The sequence below is a fragment of the Crotalus tigris genome, unplaced genomic scaffold (assembly GCF_016545835.1).
Source record: "Crotalus tigris isolate CLP2741 ecotype Arizona unplaced genomic scaffold, ASM1654583v1 scf7180000024304.1987388, whole genome shotgun sequence".
NCBI lineage: Eukaryota > Metazoa > Chordata > Lepidosauria > Squamata > Viperidae > Crotalus > Crotalus tigris.
In genome coordinates, this window is record NW_024100476.1 from 900,908 (window position 1) to 921,107 (window position 20,200).

At 42.3% G+C, this 20,200-nt stretch overlaps 1 protein-coding gene across 4 annotated transcripts in view; it reads right to left on the reverse strand.

Annotated features, from left to right (window-relative positions):
* TET1 (tet methylcytosine dioxygenase 1) overlaps positions 1 to 20,200 on the reverse strand; it is a 117,834-nt gene that overhangs the window by 63,654 nt on the left and 33,980 nt on the right. For 2 of the 4 annotated variants that reach the window (XM_039324619.1, XM_039324615.1), the window contains exon 3: positions 16,316 to 16,366. The exons of 1 other annotated variant lie outside the window; for it this stretch is intronic. In XM_039324619.1, the coding sequence (XP_039180553.1) occupies positions 16,316 to 16,366 (51 nt within the window). Of the gene's footprint in view, positions 1 to 16,315; positions 16,367 to 16,595; positions 19,039 to 20,200 lie in introns of those variants that run through there. One more of the 4 variants, XM_039324617.1, reaches the window with a different exon arrangement.

A 20,200-nucleotide genomic window follows, 5' to 3' on the forward strand; every position in this document is an offset into this window, starting at 1 on the left:
TTCTTCTCTTGCCCTCAATCTTTCCCAGCATTAGGCCCTTCTCCAGTGAGTCCTTCCTTCTCATCAGGTGATATTAATGGTAATTAAAAGCGAGATGAGAACATCTCATCAGAAACTATATCAAAATTCTGTAACAGCTAAATACTAGAACTAGATAGAAGTGAACGCAAAATTATTCCTGGAATTTTGTACAAAACACCTGCAGCAGACAGTTATTTTTACTGTCATGGGATGTATATGAAAATTTCCCATTTTTTTTTTGTTTTTAGCAAAACCGTTGTAAAATGTGGTCATGTGACTGCAGGATGCTACAAACAGCTGTAAATGCAGCCTCACTGCCGAGTGCCCAAACTGTAGTCACATGACCCTGGGGATGGGGACCATCGGAATTTTTAATCCATTTTATAAGTACCCCAAGGGAGGTTCTGTTGTAACTCTGAATGGTCGCTCAGCAGGGTGGATAATAATAGATGAAGTTTTTTTAAAAAAATAAAAAAATAGATTTTTTTATTTAAGTCAGATTTTCTTTATTTTTATCAAATTTATTTTAATAAAATGCTTTTGGAGTAAAAAATCTATCTAAATATAGTATTCTATTTAAGATACATTAATAATTTAGTTTATTCAGCATGAAATGGAGCTTCATTATGTAGCATGCGGCTGTATATTCTGCAATATTTACATTTTTGGTAAACTCATTCAATGAATCCAAGCTCTGCAAGCTGAGATAACATGCACTGCATCGATGCATTCACCCAAGTTCACAGTAACCATGAGATAAATCGTAGAACAAATTTCAGGGATATCCCTTTATCCCATTGTTTTACAAATCTATGTACACTACAAACTGTATGATTGCAAAATGAGTCCTTACATTTAAAGAGCACCTGTCATTTCAGATCCATCATGGCATCCCCTCACCCACTGCCCGCCACTTCCCTCACCTGGTTGTGTCACTGCCGCATCACCAGCCGCCCCACTCAAGTGAATGGGACTGTCGATGAGTCAACAGCGGGACAGAGGAGCTACTGCGGGACAGAGATGAGAATTGCTCTTTAAAAATTACAATTTAAATCGAGTTGATTTAAATCAAGCCTTTCTACTAGTGATTTAAAATCATGATTTAAATCAAATCCACCCTGTTGCTAAGCAACCAACTGTAAATTGATGACTAACTGTACATAGAAAAGTAAACCTATTTTCCGCCCTTTAAAAACACGGTTGAAGTTCTTCCTCTGAATCCCACAGTTAAAGCTCTGACTCGTGAGCGTATCATTTCTAACACAGACTACTGTAAAGGTCTCTCTTCTTCATCGCCATCTTGGTCCCCTTCTTATCAAAAACCCTAAGTCTGCTTTGTGTCCATTCCTGGATTCAATACCCACCCTTGTTCTTACCATCAACCCTCCTGATGGTCTTGGAGAATGTTTATGTTTGTGTCTTCATCTTGCCAATATTTATTTATTTATTTATTTATGAGACTTATATACCGCTTTAAGTGCAAGCACTCTCTAAGCGGTGTACACCAGTAAGCAATGTATATCTATATTTACATTGCCCCCAACAATCTGGGTCCTCATTTTACCTACCCCGGAAGGATGGAAGGCTGAGTCAACCTTGAACCGGTGAGATTTGAACCGCTGACCTGCTGAACACAGTCAGCTAAAGTGGCCTGCAGTACTGCACTCTAACTGCTGCGCCACCTCGGCTCAATATCAGTGTTTTTCTCTCCTCCAGCACCAAGTCCTTGCCCTGATCGGCCTTTTTCTCTCTCTTTACTGCTCTATATGTTTGGAAATCTCTCCCAGAATATCAGAAAAAAATCTACCTCCTTATTTCTTACAAAACTTTTTTTTTAACCCTGTAAAGCGAGTCTTCTGCCACAATTACCTTGTTCCCATATTCTACTGAAAGTAAATTTTAGCACATACATGTTTAAAGAAAGCATTCTTATTTTCACCCTTGAGTGTCAATTTGGCATAGTGCAGGAGTCTTCAAACTCGGCAACTTTAAGTCTTGTGGACTTCAACTCCCAGAATTCCTCAGCCAGCCAAGTTGACAATTTTGAAGACCCCTGTTCTAATGGTTAAGGCACCAGGCTAGAAACCAGGAGACTGTGAGTTCTAGTCCCACCTTAGGCATGACAGCCAGCTGAGTGTCTTTGGTCCAGTCACTCTCTGTCAACCCAATTCCTAATATGAGCTAATTGACTTTTAAGGGTGGGAGTGGATTCTCCATCTCCGTGCTGAGAAAAGGCGTTCAGGTAAGACAATGCCCCTTCTCCAGCACCGGAGATGGAGAATCCACCAATGGGACATACCAAAGCCTCACTGTCCCAATGGGGGGGGGGGGGAACAGAAGAGGCTGAAATTGCGTCCGCAGTGATTACCTATTGAAGGACCCTTCGGATGAATGGGGAGGGTGAAGACCATGTCACCGCTCTGCAAACCTCCTCGATGGAGGCCTGTGTGGCTCATGCCGCGGAGACCGCGGCACTGCGAGTGGAGTGTGCTGTGATCTGCCCTAGTGCTGGTAGAGAAAGCGATCGATATGCTTCCGCAATGCAAGCCCTGATCCACTTGCCTATGGTTGAAGTGGACACTTTCTGCCCCCTAGAGGCATGGTGAAATGAAACGAAGAGAGCTTCCGACTTGCGGAAGGACGCCATTCGCTTGATACAGTGTTGCAATGCCCTCTGAACATCCAGTGTGTGCCACTGTCGCTCCAGGGCATGAGACAGATTGGAGCAGAAGTCCAGTAAGATGATTTCTTGGGCCCTATGAAACAGTGTGTTAATCTTGGGGATGAAGATTGAGTCCAAGTGAAGAACCACCCGGTTTTGATGAAAGATGCAGAGATCTTCCCGGACCGACAATGCCGCGAGTTCAGAGATGCGTCTGGCTGAGGTGATCGTGACCAGGAAGGTTACTTTGAGGGACATGTCCCTCAAAGTATAAGACCTGATGGGCTCGAATGGCGCCTTGGTGAGGGCCCAGAAGACCTGTGGTAATTCCCAGGAAGGGTATCTGTAAGTTGCAAGATCAATTTAACACTATACTATGAAGGTTATAAACTATATTTTCCTTTATGGTCTTCTTTATTGCTACAGTTAAGCTCTGCAACCATTTTTTTAAAAATAACAACAGCAATAGAAAGATTGAGGGCAATACTAATTCATCAAATTTTTATCATATTCTCAACCACTTGTTTTCCAGTTTGTTCCAAAGAATACATACTTGCAAGAACAAGTCTTCCCTATGTAGTACTATCTGATTTTCTGCATTTCATTAGCTATTTTATATACAGGTGAAACTCGAAAAATTAGACTATCGTGCTAAAGTTCATTTATTTCAGTAATGCAACTTAAAAGGTGAAACTAATATATGAGATAGGTTCATTACATGCAAAGCAAGATAGTTCAAGCCGTGATTTGTCATAATTGTGATGATTATGGCTTACAGCTCATGAAAACCCCAAATCCACAATCTCAGAAAATTAGAATATTACATGCAATCAATAAAACAAGGACTGTACATAGAACAATATTGGACCTCTGAAAAGTATGAGCATGCATATGTACTCAGTACTTGATTTGGGCCCCTTTTGCAGCAATTATGCCTCAATGCAGCGTGGCATGGAAGCTATCAGCCTGTGGCACTGCTGAGGTGTTATGGAAGACCAGGATGCTTCAATAGCGGCCTTTAGCTCTTCTGCATTGTTCGGTCTAATGTCTCTCATCTTTCTCTTGGCAATGCTCCATAGATTTTCTATGGGGTTCAGGTCAGGCGAGTTTGCTGGCCAATCAAGCACAGTAATCCCACGGTCATTGAACCAGGTTTTGGTGCTTTTGGCAGTGTGTGCCTCTCCCTCCAGACTCTGGGTCCTTGGTTCCCAAATGAGATGCAAAAGTTGCTCTCATCAGAAAAGAGGACTGGACCACTCAGCAACAGACTTCTGTTTTTCTTTAGCCCAGGTAAGATGCTTCTGACGTTGTTTGTTGTTCGGGAGCGGCTTGACAAGAGGAATACGACATTTGAAGCCCATGTCCAGGATCCGTCTCTGTGTGGTGGCTCTTAATGCACTGACTCCAACCTCAGTCCACTCCTTGTGAAAGTCCCCAACACTTTTGAATGGCCTTTTTCTGACAATCCTCTCCAGGCTGCGGTCATCCCTGCTGCTTGTGCACCTTTTTCTTCCACATTTTCCCCTTCCACATAACTTTCTATTAATGTGCTTTGATACAGCACTTTGGGAACATCCAACTTCTTTTGCAATTACCTTTTGAGGCTTTCCCTCCTTATGGAGGTTGTCAATGATGGTTTTCTGCACAACTGTCAGGTCAAGAGTCTTTCCCATGATTGGGATTCCTACTGAACCAGACTGAGAGACCATTTAAAGCAGCGGTTCTCAACCTGTGGGTTGCGACCCCATTTGGGGCCAAACGACCATTTCACGGGGGTCGCCAAACAATGCAGTCCGCCATTTTTTCCCTTTTTCCTTAGCTGTGCTACTCCCTTTTATTCTATTGGCTTTTGAAAGCCAATAGAATAGACTCTCTTGAATAGAGTCTAATTCTATTGGCTTTCAAAAGCCAATAGGAATTCTCCAGGCTGTCTCTGCCCTGCTGAGCCCGCCGAAAGTCCCATTCTGCAAACGGTGCTGGGAGTTGTCTGCAGCGAAGGCGAGCTGTCTGGAAGCTTCCACCCCTCCCTGCTGAGCAACTACTAAAAATGTAAGTAAAAGAGGGCCAGGGGTGGGAGGTGGGAGGCCGGCGGGCGCAGGGAGGGTTGCTGGCACACGTGGGGCCCGTGCCTTACCTCCCTTGGGCTGGGCCAGCTGGTGGCCCATCTGGTGGTCACCCTGCGCCGTCACTGCCCCTTGCCAGCTACGCCTTGGCCGGCGCAGGTGGCAGCACCACGCATGCGTGGCGCTCCCGGGCAGGGAAAGTCCTCGACTTACGACCGGTTGGGTAGTCCTCGACTTACGACTGGTTGAGTAATCCTTGATTTACGACCGGTTGGGGGTTGCGGCATTAAAAAGGTTGAGAACCACTGATTTAAAGGCTCAGGAACCCTTTGCAGGTGTTATGGCTTAATTAGCTGATTAGAGTGGGACACTTTGAGCCTAGAATATTGAACCTTTTCACAATATTCTAATTTTCTGAGATTGTGGATTTGGGGTTTCCATGAGCTGTAAGCCATAATCATCTCAATTATGACACATCACGACTTGAACTATCTTGCTTTGCATGTAATGAGTCTATCTCATAAATTAGTTTCACCTTTCAAGTTGCATTACTGAAATAAATGAACTTTTGCACGATATTCTAATTTTTCGAGTTTCACCTGTAAGTCTGAAGAATTTTTTGAATCTGGGGATACTCTCTCTCTCTCTCTCTCTCTCTCTCTCTCTCTCTCTCTCTCTCTCTCTCTAGCATGCATGCATGCATGCATGCATGCATGCACACAAAACAGTCATATTATACAAGGAAAAAGCAATTCAAACAATTATGTTTAAGGTGGTGGTCATTAACTAGCAACTTTATTACCAATTTACAACACCTACTAATGATCTTCATAGTGGTGGATGATGCGACATCTAACTGCAGAAGCTGTATAATGCTCCATATATTTTACAATACAGGCCTAATAATTAATTCTGCAGGTTTTAAAGATGCATAGTCAGCCCATTTAGATACCCTTTGCCATAATCTTCACCAGGCTAGCATTTTCTTTTTATTGTAATTACCGACCCATTTTATATTGCCCTATAATTAAATATTTGTCAAGCAGTTGTTCTACTTTGTGCACTGGTTTTCTGGTGCAGAAGATAACCATGTATTCTAGAAAGAAAAGTTAATTTTAGGATACAAGTCCACGTTCATCTGAAACAGTCCTATCTTTATATATTTCCATCTAACCCCCTCCATAAGTTTCACTTGAAAACACTGGGCCCAAAATCAACATATAAAAAATTAATTGCACACACACACAAAATGCAACTTTAAAATATTGAAAGATAGAGAGATGCAAACCTATGCCTCTTCGCATTTTAAAATTATTTGAACAACTAATTTTCATCACAAATGTGGCAGAAATTGGGTAAAATAAGAGCTCATCTTACATTCAATCAATCAATCATATTTATTTGGTCAAAGACCAGCAAAATTTAAAAGAACAAACAAAAACAAACTGAAGTAAATAAGTATAAAAATATACTAACAGCTAGCAAAAAGATAAATCACATTGATTGATCACCTACTATTCTGATCCTAATGTTAGGATAAACACAATTTCGTTTCAAATCCTTAATCCGTTCAAACCTCTTAGAAAAAATTAACCATCATTTGAGACATTCAGGGGCATAACTGCAACTCTTGGGGAACCTTTCTTTATGCATACAAATAAGAATTTCTTTGACTCATAGTTCTACTCAAGAGAATGTCTTGATTTATATCATATAAATTGTACTGCTAATCTTACTGCTGTATTAATCCAAATTTATTTTTCTGTGCCCATTATATCTACACCAATTTTTAAAATTATGTCTTTTATACATTAAAAAACCTTAAAATGACATATAGCTTCTGAGAACATGCCAATTTATTCTATACTTACACTGAGATATCAATGCCTGGGGAGAAAGAGTAGAACACTCACAGGAAAAAAAACATTCCCAAACTTTCAATGCTGCATGATTGGGGAGAAAAACCACATTGTTTTTTCCTGCCTATTTATCTTTACTAAGTACTATATATATTACTTATATTTATTATTTACTATTTTTATCCTGAGAAATTCTGAGAATCTCTCTCTCTCTCTCTCTCTCTCACACACACACACATACACAGCATTTTAGGTGTGTTTAAATTACTTCTGCTTTTAGTCTTCACTGGATGCCCCTAGTACCTTCATGTCAAAAATAAATTTGTTAGAAATACATTGTTAATAGATGACATCATCACAGAGAAAGTATATTCAAAATAAGTTATGATTTGAACATTTTTTGGAAACATGATCTGAAATATAGCTCTGGTGAGTTAAATAACTAATCAGGATTTTTTTAGGGAATGAAAATTAGATAGGGTAGCAATTCTGTTGAAGAACTCCTGTGAAAACCTAAGATAAAATCAGTCACAATGAGAAGCATTTTTTTAAATAACAAAAATTAGGATTAATGTTAAAAATGCATTGAGAATTGGGTTCCTGCATTTCTAAAGCTACACATCCAATCATGTAATAAGACCTGGACTCAAGTTAAAGCGTTATGTTCATCCTAACAAATTTCAGTGAAGGCTAATTTATTTTTATTTTTTTATTTAAGAAAATTTACATGGCTGCCCAACTCACTCTTAGGGACTCCAGGTGGCTTTACAAGAATAAAAACCAAATATAAAACAATAAAAAGCAATAACCATCTACCCCCCACACTCAGGTGACAACAAGCAAATGAGACATTTGATGGGTTCCATCCGACTCTGGGGTCTCCAAGCCTGTTTGCAAACTACGTCTTCAGGACCTTGTGAAAGAGTATTAAAATGGGGACCAATCTTATCTCCATGGGGATGATGTTCCACAGGGAGGGAGCCACCACAGAGCAGGCACTTCTTGGTCCTGCTAGATGGACCTCTTTAAGAGAGGGGACATGTAACGTTCCCTGCCTCTAAGCTTACGTCCTTCAAGTAACCTGGTCCCAAGCCATGTAAGGGCTTTGAAGGTGAAGCAGCATCTTGAATTGGACCAGGAAGCAAATTGGCAGCCAATGAATACATTCAACATAGTTTTCTTGTTAAGCTTAAGATTTGTAGGAATTTCTATTAATCTTTCCTTGCCAGCTCACAGACTTTTTTTTGATCAAAGAAATCTGGCACACATACGTTGACATCTCTGTATGTACAACTTTAAACAATCCCTCTTGGAAAGGCAAACCAAGGAAATTACATTTCATTTGTCCACCAGGGGGCAAAGCCTTATTGACAATGTGTTCCTTTGATCAGTGCTTCATTTTAAACATTTTTGCCATTTTCTTTGCAATTTTATGAAGGAAAGACAAGGTGGAACAAGATCAAGGTCAATTTGAGGTGACTCATTCATGCCATTCTCTTGGCAGGTGAAGAAAATAGTTTGCCATTTATTTATTTTCTGCAATGCCTTTTCAACTTCCTAATTTAATTGACCTTCCTGGGATTTCCTTGTGTCCTATCCAAGTATTAAAAAAGGTGTTGTGATTCCATGCCAGCCTGTGATCCCAACAGCTGAGTCTGAGGAATCTGAGGAGGAGGTGGAGGAGGCATTTGAAGGGCCATCAGGGGCAGAGGGAGGCTCTGATGAATTACAGGACTCACAGTTTCATACAGAGCCTGGGCCCTCCAGTCGTGTTCCTGATGAAGCTCAGCTGTGTGAGGAGAATGAGTCAGACTCGGAGGACTCACACCCGATGGACATGCTAATTGATGCACGCACACGTCGTCAATTAGCGAGAGTAAATCAGCAGCAGTCAATACAGCAACTCCAGAGTAAAAGGAGAAGGCACTGAGAGGCAACGCCTTGGGACTGCTGTATAAAAAGAGATGTGGGCAGTGCTGGTTGCTGAAGGCAACCGTTTGCAAAGTACTTATTTGAATCCTGGTCTGTTTGTCTTGCTTGTGACTACTCTTCTGTTTGCATCGTGTTTCCTGTGGACTATTTCCTTCATTTGGATTGAGTTTTGCTGTTTGTGTTTTGGACTATTTGGCAGGTTTATCACCCATACTAAAAGGGGTTTGTTTTGTTTTAAAGTCTCCAGCCTATTTTATCGACAGGAGTTTGGTCCTTGTGCCTTTAACAAGGACTGCTATAGGCTGGGATAGAACAAAAGGGCAAGTTTGCTTAGCTTTTTAGATCAGCTAATAGTGGCTGGGTATTGCCATCTAGCTGGGCCAGTGATTTATAACGGTGATCAGGGATTGTAGGGTTCCGAGCGTATTGCAATCGGATCATCTATGCCCTGGGCTACTTGGTTCTGGATTACTCTTCCAACAAATGAAATATTCCAGTCTGTTTCTCCTGCATTAGAAGCTCAAATTTCATTCCTTCATAAATTGTCTTAACCTCTCACTAGGATGGAATTACTGGGGCAGAGGGAGGGGGGGCATGAAAACATCTTAGAAAGACAATCAACTACCCCCAGCACAGTGTCTCGTTCTTACCCTTAAAACATAACGAAGTCCAATGAAACTGACAAGTTCTAGACAAGGGAAGAAACATGAGCCTTGACATCAACTTTAACGTAAGGCCACACGAGTCACAAAGAAGAAGGCAATTTGTCATTTTAGATCTTCCAAAACACATCTGGCTGGCTGCTGTGCTCACTGAAGAGTTATTTTTCTTTCATAGAAGGAAGAGCATAGATAGAGCCAGTGGTTAGGATGCTGGCAAAGAGAAGATAAGGGAACCCCTGTCAAATTTCGCTGTCCCACGTTTCACTTAACAGTGCAGTTAAGCTCCTTCCACAGCCTGTGCTCGTATCTGAAGCCAGAAGGATGTTTTTGCACAGAGTACTTCATGTATGGGTTCATCCAGATCACTAATCCAGCTTCAAGGACAGCAGGCAGAAAGTGAAGAACATGTTCTTTGATAAGCTAGTTTTATCAAAGATCTGAAAGATTGTCATTCAAGTGGAAAACCAACAATTGCCAATGAAAATTTGAGAGGGGGAGGGAGGGAGGGAATAGCCACATAGTTCTAATCCTACATTGTTTTTGGACCATGTACTTTGTTGTACAGAAGCCTATGGTTGTATAGAAGCCTATGGTTGAAATCCTAGAGCTTTTTCTCTCACCTATTCTAAAACAATGAATTTTAGTCATACTTTTCAATGCCCTGAAAGTTCATATCTGCCCAGTTGTTTGTTTAACTTTAATGTCTGTTCTGACAACTTTGTTTCTTCTTATTGTAACAGAAACTTTTGTAGATTGCAGCTCATTTCATTAGATACATCCTGTTTTTTCCTGCAATAGATCAACATAGCTGTTTTCTTGAAAATTAAATTAAAATTACTAAATTAAAAGCCTTATAGAGTGGGCAAATAATCTTAGAATACATGACGAACTATCTGCTTCTCATTAATATGGAGGTAAGAGAGATTAACCAAAGGGGTAACTGAGCTCGTTAGTATTATTAAACAAAGAATTTGATGTGGTGGCATTATCTAGGTCAGTGGTTCTCAACCTGTGGGTCGGGACCCCATTTGAGCTTGAACGACCATTTCACGGGAGTCGCCAAACAATGCAGTCCGCCATTTTTTCCCCCTTTTCCTAGCTGTGCTACTCCCTTTTATTCTATTGGCTTTTGAAAGCCAATAGAATAGACTCTCTTGAATAGAGTCTAATTCTATTGGCTTTCAAAAGCCAATAGGAATTGTCCAGGCTGTCACTGCCCTGCTGAGCCCGCCAAAAGTCCCATTCTGCAAACGGTGCTGCAAGTTGTCTGCAGTGAAGGCGAGCTGTCTGGAAGCTTCCACCCCTCCCTGCTGAGCAACTACTAAAAATGTAAGTGAAAGAGGGCCAGGGGTGGGAGGCCGGCGGGCGCAGGGAGGGTTGCTGGCGCGCGTGGGGCCCGGCGGGTGCCTTACTTCCCTTGGGCTGGGCCAGCTGGTGGCCCAGCCGGTGGTCGGCCTGCGCCATCTCTGCCACTTGCCAGCTACGCCTCGGCCGGCGCAGGGGGCAGTACCACGCATGCGCGGCGCTCCCGAGCAGGGAAAGTCAACTTACGACCGGTTGGGTAGTCCTCAACTTATGACCGGTTGGGTAGTCCTCGACTTACGACCGGTTGGGGGGGGGTCACAGCATTAAAAAGGTTGAGAACCACTGATCTAGGTAAAAGTGGATATAAATGCAAACGTCAATCAAAAGTAAAGAATATGGTCCTGAGGCTTTGAAGACATTGCTGATCTAAAAGGTATCTTCTGATGGTTGAAACTAATAAAGGCAGAATCTGTAAGAGACATCCATTTGGGAATGTTTTAATGATATTCCATGCTCACCAGTTAAGATAACAAAATACCCACTATGATCATGATTCACTATTAAATGAAAATTAACCTGAAATAAACTTATTAAATAAGTGTTTTATATGGTACCAACTTCTTATTAAAAAGCATATCCATCTCAGTACATAGGAGCAGCTACATTGGTTACATTAGGCAGCAAGACTCTACTAGGAATTATGATTTATTAAATTTTCTTAGTTACTGATTTACATCACAATACAGATGAGAATGTAGTTTATTTAAATAAAATCTGCCCTGCTTGCAAATTCAAAATTACTGTAACTCATAAAAGTACTTTACATCGTATAAATATAAGTATTACTTCAATAACCTTCAACAAATTATTGCTTTTTTAAATTTTATTTGCTGCTATTGCCATTAGTGGCTTTACATAGCTAACAGCTATGCACATACAATAATAATTATCAAAATGTAACTAACAAAACTTTTTTTTTTTAAAAAAAAAACTTCATAAGAACTTTTTAAAAAAGGAAGCGCTAGCTTCAAAATCCAGCACCAAATTCCACTATGGAGGAAAAACAGATTTTAGCTGCTGCTGTTAAGCAGATGTGTGGTGCCCCATTGAAGAACTAAATGTTAGGAGAGATCACATGGATGTAGACATTCTTGCAAAACAAGGCCCAAATTACAGAAATCTTCCCACATCATAATAAGTGAACCGTTCCTGGAAACTACTGTATCAGTAATCAGTGTAACCAATCCAGGGATGTGACATCTTACAAAGCACTATTCACCAACGGTCCTAACTGTTACATTTTAAGGTTGGGTATTATCAGAATACTAATGGCACTTAGTACAAAATCCACGCGCAATTCTTCTCATTTCCTAAATAATAATGCCCCTCACAGAATAATTCCCAAAGGGCCAAGCAAAATTCTCCGTTATCCAAATGAATAAAAAGGCATCACTAAAAGCAGTGCCATGTCTATTTTCTGCAAGCATCTAGAGAAAATACTATAATTGACAGAATAAAAAACCATTTTTAAGAAATCCAAGGTGACAACAGGATCATTCTTCCCCTACCTCTTTCGTAGTATGGATCGTCCAGTCAAAATGGAACTGAGTATAAATCTAGATTGAACTTCTAAAGTTCCTGGAAAACAGCATTAGTTTTTTCTCCACGAGCTTGGCTAAATAGAGATTATCAGACATTTGTTTACATTCAGATTGTAGAATGTATTCTATGAACTCAAACTTGTTCAACTCAATTATTAACCAATTATTAACATTTCTTTCCACCTGGCTATTGCATGAACGCTGGATTGCATTCTATCAGCCTCTATGCATAATAAGACTAACCTAACAATATCAACTGTAGGTTCATCCATTTATCCTATTATTTGTTTGTTTGTATTCTATCTTTATTAATTTTATAAATAACTTAAGGCAGTGGTTCTCAACCTGTGGGTCGGGACCCCATTTGGGGTCGAATGACCATTTCACGGGGGTCGCCAAACAACGCAGTCCGCCATTTTCCCCCCCTTTTCCTTAGCTGTGCTACTCCCTTTTATTCTATTGGCTTTTGAAAGCCAATAGAATAGACTCTCTTGAATAGAGTCTAATTCTATTGGCTTTCAAAAGCCAATAGGAATTGTCCAGGCTGTCTCTGCCCTGCTGAGCCCGCCAAAAGTCCCATTCTGCAAACGGTGCTGCACCAGTTGAGTAGTCCTCGACTTACGACCAGTTGAGTAGTCCTCGACTTACGACCGGTTGGGGGTTGCGGCATTAAAAAGGTTGAGAACCACTGACTTAAGGCAACAAACAAACACCTTTCTTCTCCTATTTTCCTCAACAACCACCCTGTGAGGTGATTTGTGCTGAAGGAGAATGATTGGCCTAAGGTCACCTAGCTAGCTTTTATGGCTATGGTGGGATTATAACTCACGGTCTCCCGATTTCTAGCCTGGTGTCTTAATCACTAGATCAAAATTTAATTTTAAGACACCCTACTTATGTTCAGAGGAACATCAATCTAACAGAAGACATTCCATCTACTGGAGAAGTTGCTGTGAGTAGATCATGGCCTGTGTTGGAGTGCCTGCTTTTCCAGTAGTTGCAAGCACTTACTCTAAATCAGGGGTCCTCGAACTTGGCCACTTTAAGACTTGTGGACTTCAACTCCCAGAATTTCCCAGCCAGCCACAAGTCCACAAGTCTTAAAGTGGCCTAGTTTGAGGACCCCTGCTCTAAACTGAATGGAGTCAACAAGCAAAGTGGAGTCACTGCAAAGTATTAAGTTCAGCAACGTACTCACAGCTCCAATTACTGCGTGACAAGGAAATCAAAGAGATTAATTTGTCTAATGATTCATAACAGTTGTCGTGCACAAAGCCTCAGTCACTAATAAGATCGTGCAAGGCTCATCAGCCCATCAATCCCACAACTGGAGATCAAATATTGCAAACAGTGCCCAACTAGCAAGCAGATACAGGAAGCAAAAGCATGGGAACCAGAAGCAGGAACTATTTCTCAAGGGGCATAGGATTAATTTATTCATCGGGTTAGGAGGCCATCCAACTGCACAAGACTCTGGAATTAGTACCCCTAGTTAAGAATTAGCAGCAGCAAGTGAACATCACCACCTTCATATAGATTTGATCCAAGCAAACAATAAGGGGCACACTGCTAAGGTAGCAGAATTCGTATCAACGGGGCTAGAGGGAGAGGTTCTGTTTTCTTACAATCTTATGAATCTCCTGCATTGTCTGTTCCACTGGTTGAAAGCTTATATATTTAGGAAACTCTTGCAGTGTTAACCTACTGGTTCTGGTCCTGCCTGAGGAGCAAGGGACAGAGAATGTCTACTTCAGGGGTCTTCAAACTTGGTCCTTTTATGACTTGTGGACTGCAACTCCCAGAATTCCTCAGCCAGGCATGCTGGCTGAAGAATTCTGGGAGTTGAAGTCCACAAGTCATAAAAGGGCCAAGTTTGAAGACCCCTGGTCTACTTCCTCTTCTATATGAGAACTTTTCAGATATCTGGAGACTACTTTCCATAACTCAAGATTCTCTTCTGCAGGCTAAATATACCTAGAGCGGGGGTCCCCAACCCCTGGTCCGTGGACTTGCACCGGCCCGCAGCATGCCAGAAACAGGTCCGCGCAAACAAGCAAAGCCCCATTCACTGGATGCAGGCAGCACATGAAACCACGCCCCCTCTGGTCCTTGGGAAAACCTCTCTCCACAGAACCCGGTCCCCGGTGCCCAAAAGGTCGGGGGCCTCTGAACCTAGAGAGCCTAAGGTGCAGGGCTAGAAATCAGGAGCTAATCCCACTTTAGGCATGAAAGCCAGTGGGGTGACTTTGGGCAATTCGTTCTCTCTCAGTCTAACCCACCTCACAGGATTGTTGTTACAGGGAAAGTAGGAAGAGGTAGAAGAAAATCAGGATAGGATTAAAAATCTTATAAATAAAAATGCCCAGGTCATTTTACAATTTCTCTTAAGGCTGGGTTACCAATAATCTCATCACCTTGGAAGCCATCCTATGAATTCACTCACTTCTCTCCATCCTTTTTGATATTCAGAACCAGACACATTATTCCAAATGTTGTCTCACCAGGACGAAGCAAAGTTAATTTACTTGATTACTAGTTAGTTTTCTCTTTTTTCATAGCAAAGCAAACTATGAATGGCATCCAGGAATCTATTGTTTTCTTTCTTAAATTATTGTTTGTTGTTAATGTTAGAATATCTAAACATATATTTACTTGAAAATAAATCCATTGATTTTAATGAAACTTCAATTTAGGAGTGAACTATAAACCGATTTTTCAAATTAAAATATGAACAAAGTAAAGGCCAAATTTGAATACAGACTGTACAAAGACTATCTTTTGGTTCATTAAATCAATCAATCAAAAATCACAGCTCTAAGAGAACAAGTAAATGATCAAGGTTGGAAAAGAATGTAGTTATGACTGTAGTAAAAGCTACAAGTTGTATTAGAAATATACATGCAATATGTACCAATTCTCATTGAAAATGGAACCCTGAAAATTTTGGTACTTAACAATATAGTCTAATATATAAGTGCACTTATTAGATGGTATGCCTAAATAAGTCTGCACAAATTGCAGCCATAGCTGGAGATTTTAAGTGAATGCAAAGGCATTACCTTAAATTTTTAAAGAAAATCTGCTTTACTTTTATATTGGTATTAGCTTTATAGGTTACTATTTTGTCCAACAAATTATTTTCACAATTTTTAAACAATGATTTGCAAGCGGTGTGGGCAGCAAAATACTCATAAATACTGTATTCCACCACTTTAACAAAGTATTATTACAACAAAGCAACTACTTTAATAGTCCTTAGGATTTGAAGTCTTAAACTTAACGCAAGCTTCCAAGCAATCCATACCATGACGCTAGAGACCCAGGCAAACACCCCAATAAAAAAACCGTACCAACAGTTGGACGCAATACATTTCCACCGTCAAAGCGCTACACGAAACACCCTGGCCAAGTGAGAATTCTGTAAGGCTAGAATAACACGCAGCATGGGAGGGGCCCAAATTCTCTATTATGGGGTGGGGATTCCCCACCGTAAACAGGGATTTCCTCAGCACGTGTGCAGGAATTCCCTGAATCACTGAAGAGAACAAGGTAGCCATTTATAGAGGTCAATTACGTGCATGCAAAGAACATGGAACATGTCCTGGGGTTTTCCCACTTGCTAGTTCTATGACTCCACAATATTTAAACATTTTCGGTTCCGCCCTGACTTATTGAAGAACATGCCTTTTAAAATTACTTACCAGTTTCAGACCATAATTGTCTGAAACATGTCAACTTTACGGAAGATTGATTTTACTGAACATAGCAAAACGAACATTAACACAACTGTCCAACCTTCGGTGTAAGATGAGGGCAGCCTGAAAAGAAGTTCATTTTTCAGAACAGAGGCATCATTTCCAGGGCTGCCCCTAAGCATATTTACTCAGCAGTCATTCTGAATGAATTCAGCAGGGCTTACTCCATTGTAATCATCTTTACGACAGCAGCCTTTATGGAACAATAAGGAATATCAACAGCAGCTTGATTTTTAACTGGCAGTTTGTGCATTCAGTATCAGATGGGACACCATATCCCAGGGAAACAGAGAAATGTAGTGAGCTTTTTACATTTAGCTAAAAATACCAACATCTGGGAAGTCATGCCCCTTTTCTCATTCTGTCCTAAAAGCCAGAGCCGTTTCCCTATAAAAAATGTGATTAATAAAGCAAGCGACAGGGGTTTGTCTCAGGTTTGGGTTTTGTTTTTTTACCTTGGGAACTCTTCGCTTCCTTCTCTGAGGCCTTTTGTTTTCAGTTAGCACCTAAAGAAAGACATCAAATGGCAAAATCAACCCGGGTGAACAAGCCAGTCAAGTAAACAAAACCAGTTTTCCCCCTTTTCTGGGAAGACTTCACGGGCACACACCACCACGCAGGACTTCCCCCGCGGCTTAAACGGGGGGGGGGGCGAGCAAATCAGCCGCACGCACCACCACGGGGAAAAGAGGGTTAACCAAGAAAGAGGTGGGGAGGGGGAAAAAAATAAACAACCTTTCCCCCAGCTCAAAGTCGGGCTGAGGAAAGCTCGGCATTCTTCACAGCGAAAGCCACAGGGTAGCCATCTTGCTTCCTTCTGCAGAAAAGCCCTGTGCGGAGTGTGCACTTCTTCAGCGCGCTTTGGCAAAATTATGCTCATGGTGCTTCACAGCCACAAGCGGCGGCGGCGGCGGCAGCGGCGGCCGCTCGGAGAGCGCAGCAAAACCTGCCTGCCAACGCTAGGGACGTGCTAGGCATGTCTACCGATTATTATTACGCACGCACACACGCGCGCGCGCGCGCACAAACACACACACACACACACACACAAGCACACGGATAAGAAAAAGGGAGTGGGGGGGGGAAGGAGGGAGGGGGTGAGGGAAAGGACCTCCAGGAAAGGCCGAGCCAACGACAAAAGCGAGACGAGCCGTTGTCCAAAGCGCTCGCTCGGCTCCCCCAAACAAAGGGGCTCCTATGTGGGCTTTGCGCGCAGTCAGGAGGACGGCAGGGCGGGCGCAAGCTACGACATGGACTCCCCTCGCCCGCGGATCCGACCGGAGGGAAATCAAGGCGGGGATGGGGTGGGGGAGTAGTGTAGGTGGAAGCAGAACGGGACTCCGAGGCGGAAGCGAAGTGTTATTGTTGTAATTTAAAAAAAAGTGTTGCGAGGGACCAGAAGAACCCCCGTCTTTGGCTGCAGCGGGGCGCCCCGACGCGAGGCGAAAGGCGCCCGGAGAGAGGCTCCCATCGCTCCCTGGAAGCCGCCTCCCCCGGGCGCATTTTGCCTTTATAAGGCGAGGGCTGCACCGCCGTCATATTTCCGGCGCGGGTGAGGCGAGGACAGCTCCGGGGTCTAATCCTGGCCGGCCGGCAGCACGCTCTCCCACCGGGGCCGCGCCTCCAGGTTAACGAAGAGCGCGGCGCCCGGGGAGAGCAAGCGGGAGAGGCGGCCGCCACTTGAGGGCTCAACAGGTTCCCGGGCCTCGGCTGGGTTCTCAGGACACCTTTACCTGCAGCTACCTGGATACGGGTTGAATGGACGAACTCACTTTCCGGGGCTGCCTCTCCCCGAGAGGGGAGTGGAGCACACCGCCTGGGTTAACGTAACCGGCGAGGCTAAACTGCCGCGGGCTACTTTGTGACTCACTGTGTTGTCACTCGGCCAGCAGCCTCCAAAACCGATCCAAGACAGGGTCGGCGATGTAAGAGCTCCAGAGAAGAGACCTCTTTGTTATTTAGTTGCTACGTTGTGGTTTTAGAATGATATGCAGTACACTTCCATTTGCAACCATTCTCCGCCTACGACAAACTCTTGCAAAGGAATAAAAAGTGAGACTTGGAATAAAGACTTAATACCGAACATGGGATTTATTAACCAAGCCCTAAAAAAGGACGAACGGTCTCATCAGTTCAATTAACTTCCAAAGATTTTGTGGTTTAAACAAAATGTCACATTACACCAACTTTTCCCATTATGGTCCCCTTCAAATAAGGCTGCCCTTTGCAATCCACTGCAACTGAATAATCTTATCACACCCAAGGTCAGAAGATGCATTCGCATACAATCACAAATCAGCTATTTACATTTTAGCCTAATGTGTTGGGCAGTCCAGACTAATCTGGTGGTTATTTTTTGAATGTTTTGTGCAAACTAACTGAGTAAATATTTACAGTCTATTGCCTAAGTGGCACTGAAGCTTTCATAAATAAATCATTTCAAAAATACATTCTGTAAGACAACTTCCATAACTGCAGATCCAGAATTTCAAGCTCTGGTACTGTATTCTTATCAGACAAACATAAGCACGACAATCTTGGACTGTGTTTAATACAACACTGAATTAATTACAATTGGCTCTATTCATATAGCACGCTAAACTATAATCTGTGGTTTATGATACTATGATTGGGTTCATATTAACCACGGCTTTAAATCATGGCAGACTGTGCCTAGTGTGAGATCCAAGCCTTAACAGTAGTGTAAATCAAGACCACAGCAAGCCCCTCAATTATGGTTTCCATCCCTAGTTTATTGTAAATTATCCTACCTGAACAATGGCTCTACGCATTATGCAAACCTCAGTGGGAAGGTAAACATATGATTAACCTCTCTTTTGGGATTCTAAATAAAGACACTGAAAAAAGGTGTTGGCTGCAAAACAGGGTTGCACTACTGTTCTTATTTTTCAACTCTTGTAGTCTTGCAAGAGGTAAAACAGACATGCCAAGTTGGGGTGGGAGGCAATTCGGCCTTCCAGCTGCTTGTAGAGTGACACTACCTAACAACTACATGATATTTAACGGCAAATTCTCATCCTCCATCTGGTTTGCACAATCATGGCAAAGATTGCTAGTTAATGGTTGACAATGAAGGTGACTCAAGAACCATGACTAATTATGGCTGTCATTCCACTGGTCAGCACAACTAAAGACAAAACCTGCCAAGTCTAACAGGTTAGATTAAGATGCTCAATCCCAGGTTGAAAGTGCCAAAATAGATAGCTGACACATACTTCAAAATAATATTTTTGTTTGTTACAAACCGAGAATCAAATACTAATATTTATTCAAAAAGAATAAGGATGTGTAATCTCGACTACATGTTGCAAGATTATCTTATTCTGGGGAGAGTGGACTAGAACAGTGCTTTTCAACCAGTGGTACAGGTACCACCTGTGGTACATTGGCACCTGGCAGGTGGTACACAACCATCCTAGAAAAGTGGTAGCAGGGGAGGGGAATGAGCTGAACCGGTGGCAGCACCACAGAAGCCTGAGCGAGAGATGGCTGGAGCTGCAAGGCTGTCAGGGCTCAGCGGCAGTGCCAGGATCAGCGGCTGATCCTAGTGCTTCTGCTGAGCCCAGAACCACCAATCAGCTAGAATGTTGCAGCATCTCCAGGGTCTTGTGATTTACATTCAGATGCTTGGCAACTGGTTCATATTTATGATGGTCATAGTGTCCCAGGATCATGTGAAGTGACCAAAACCTGCTGCAACCACCCAGCAGACGGGGGGAGTAAAAATCGAATACCCCTCACCTCACTCCCACTGCCAATCCTCAACAGAAATGCTCACAACAATGAAAACCTCGGACAGGAGGAAGAGCGCCGCCGGGCGGGCAGGCAGTTCTTGCTCGGCTATGGCTTGGGGGGCACTTTTTTCAGTGCCATTGTAACTTCAAACAGTCACTAAGTAAACTTTGTTAAGTCGAGGACTACCTGTACTTTATCACTTTTTTCCTTTTTTTTTTTTTTTTTGGGTCATCAAGTTTTGACACCTTGATAGGCGACTGGTGGTACTCAGATGTTGCCATATCCTAAAAGTGTTACAATGGGTGAAAAGGTTGAAAAGCCCTGGACTAGAAGACATTTTAAATCTGTCGGCAGTTTGTGACATCTGGTAAATTACTTGAATATTTCTTATAAAGCAAAACGGCACTTCATAAATTATGTTCTAAACCAAAAGCATTTGCATGTTGGCAGGAAGCATGTACATAGAACATGAAGGCTGAAGTACATTTTGCTGCAAATAAATATAGGTATCTCTCTCTCTCTCACACACACACACACACACACGCACGCACGCACAGTCACATGCACACATTGGTTATTAGGCT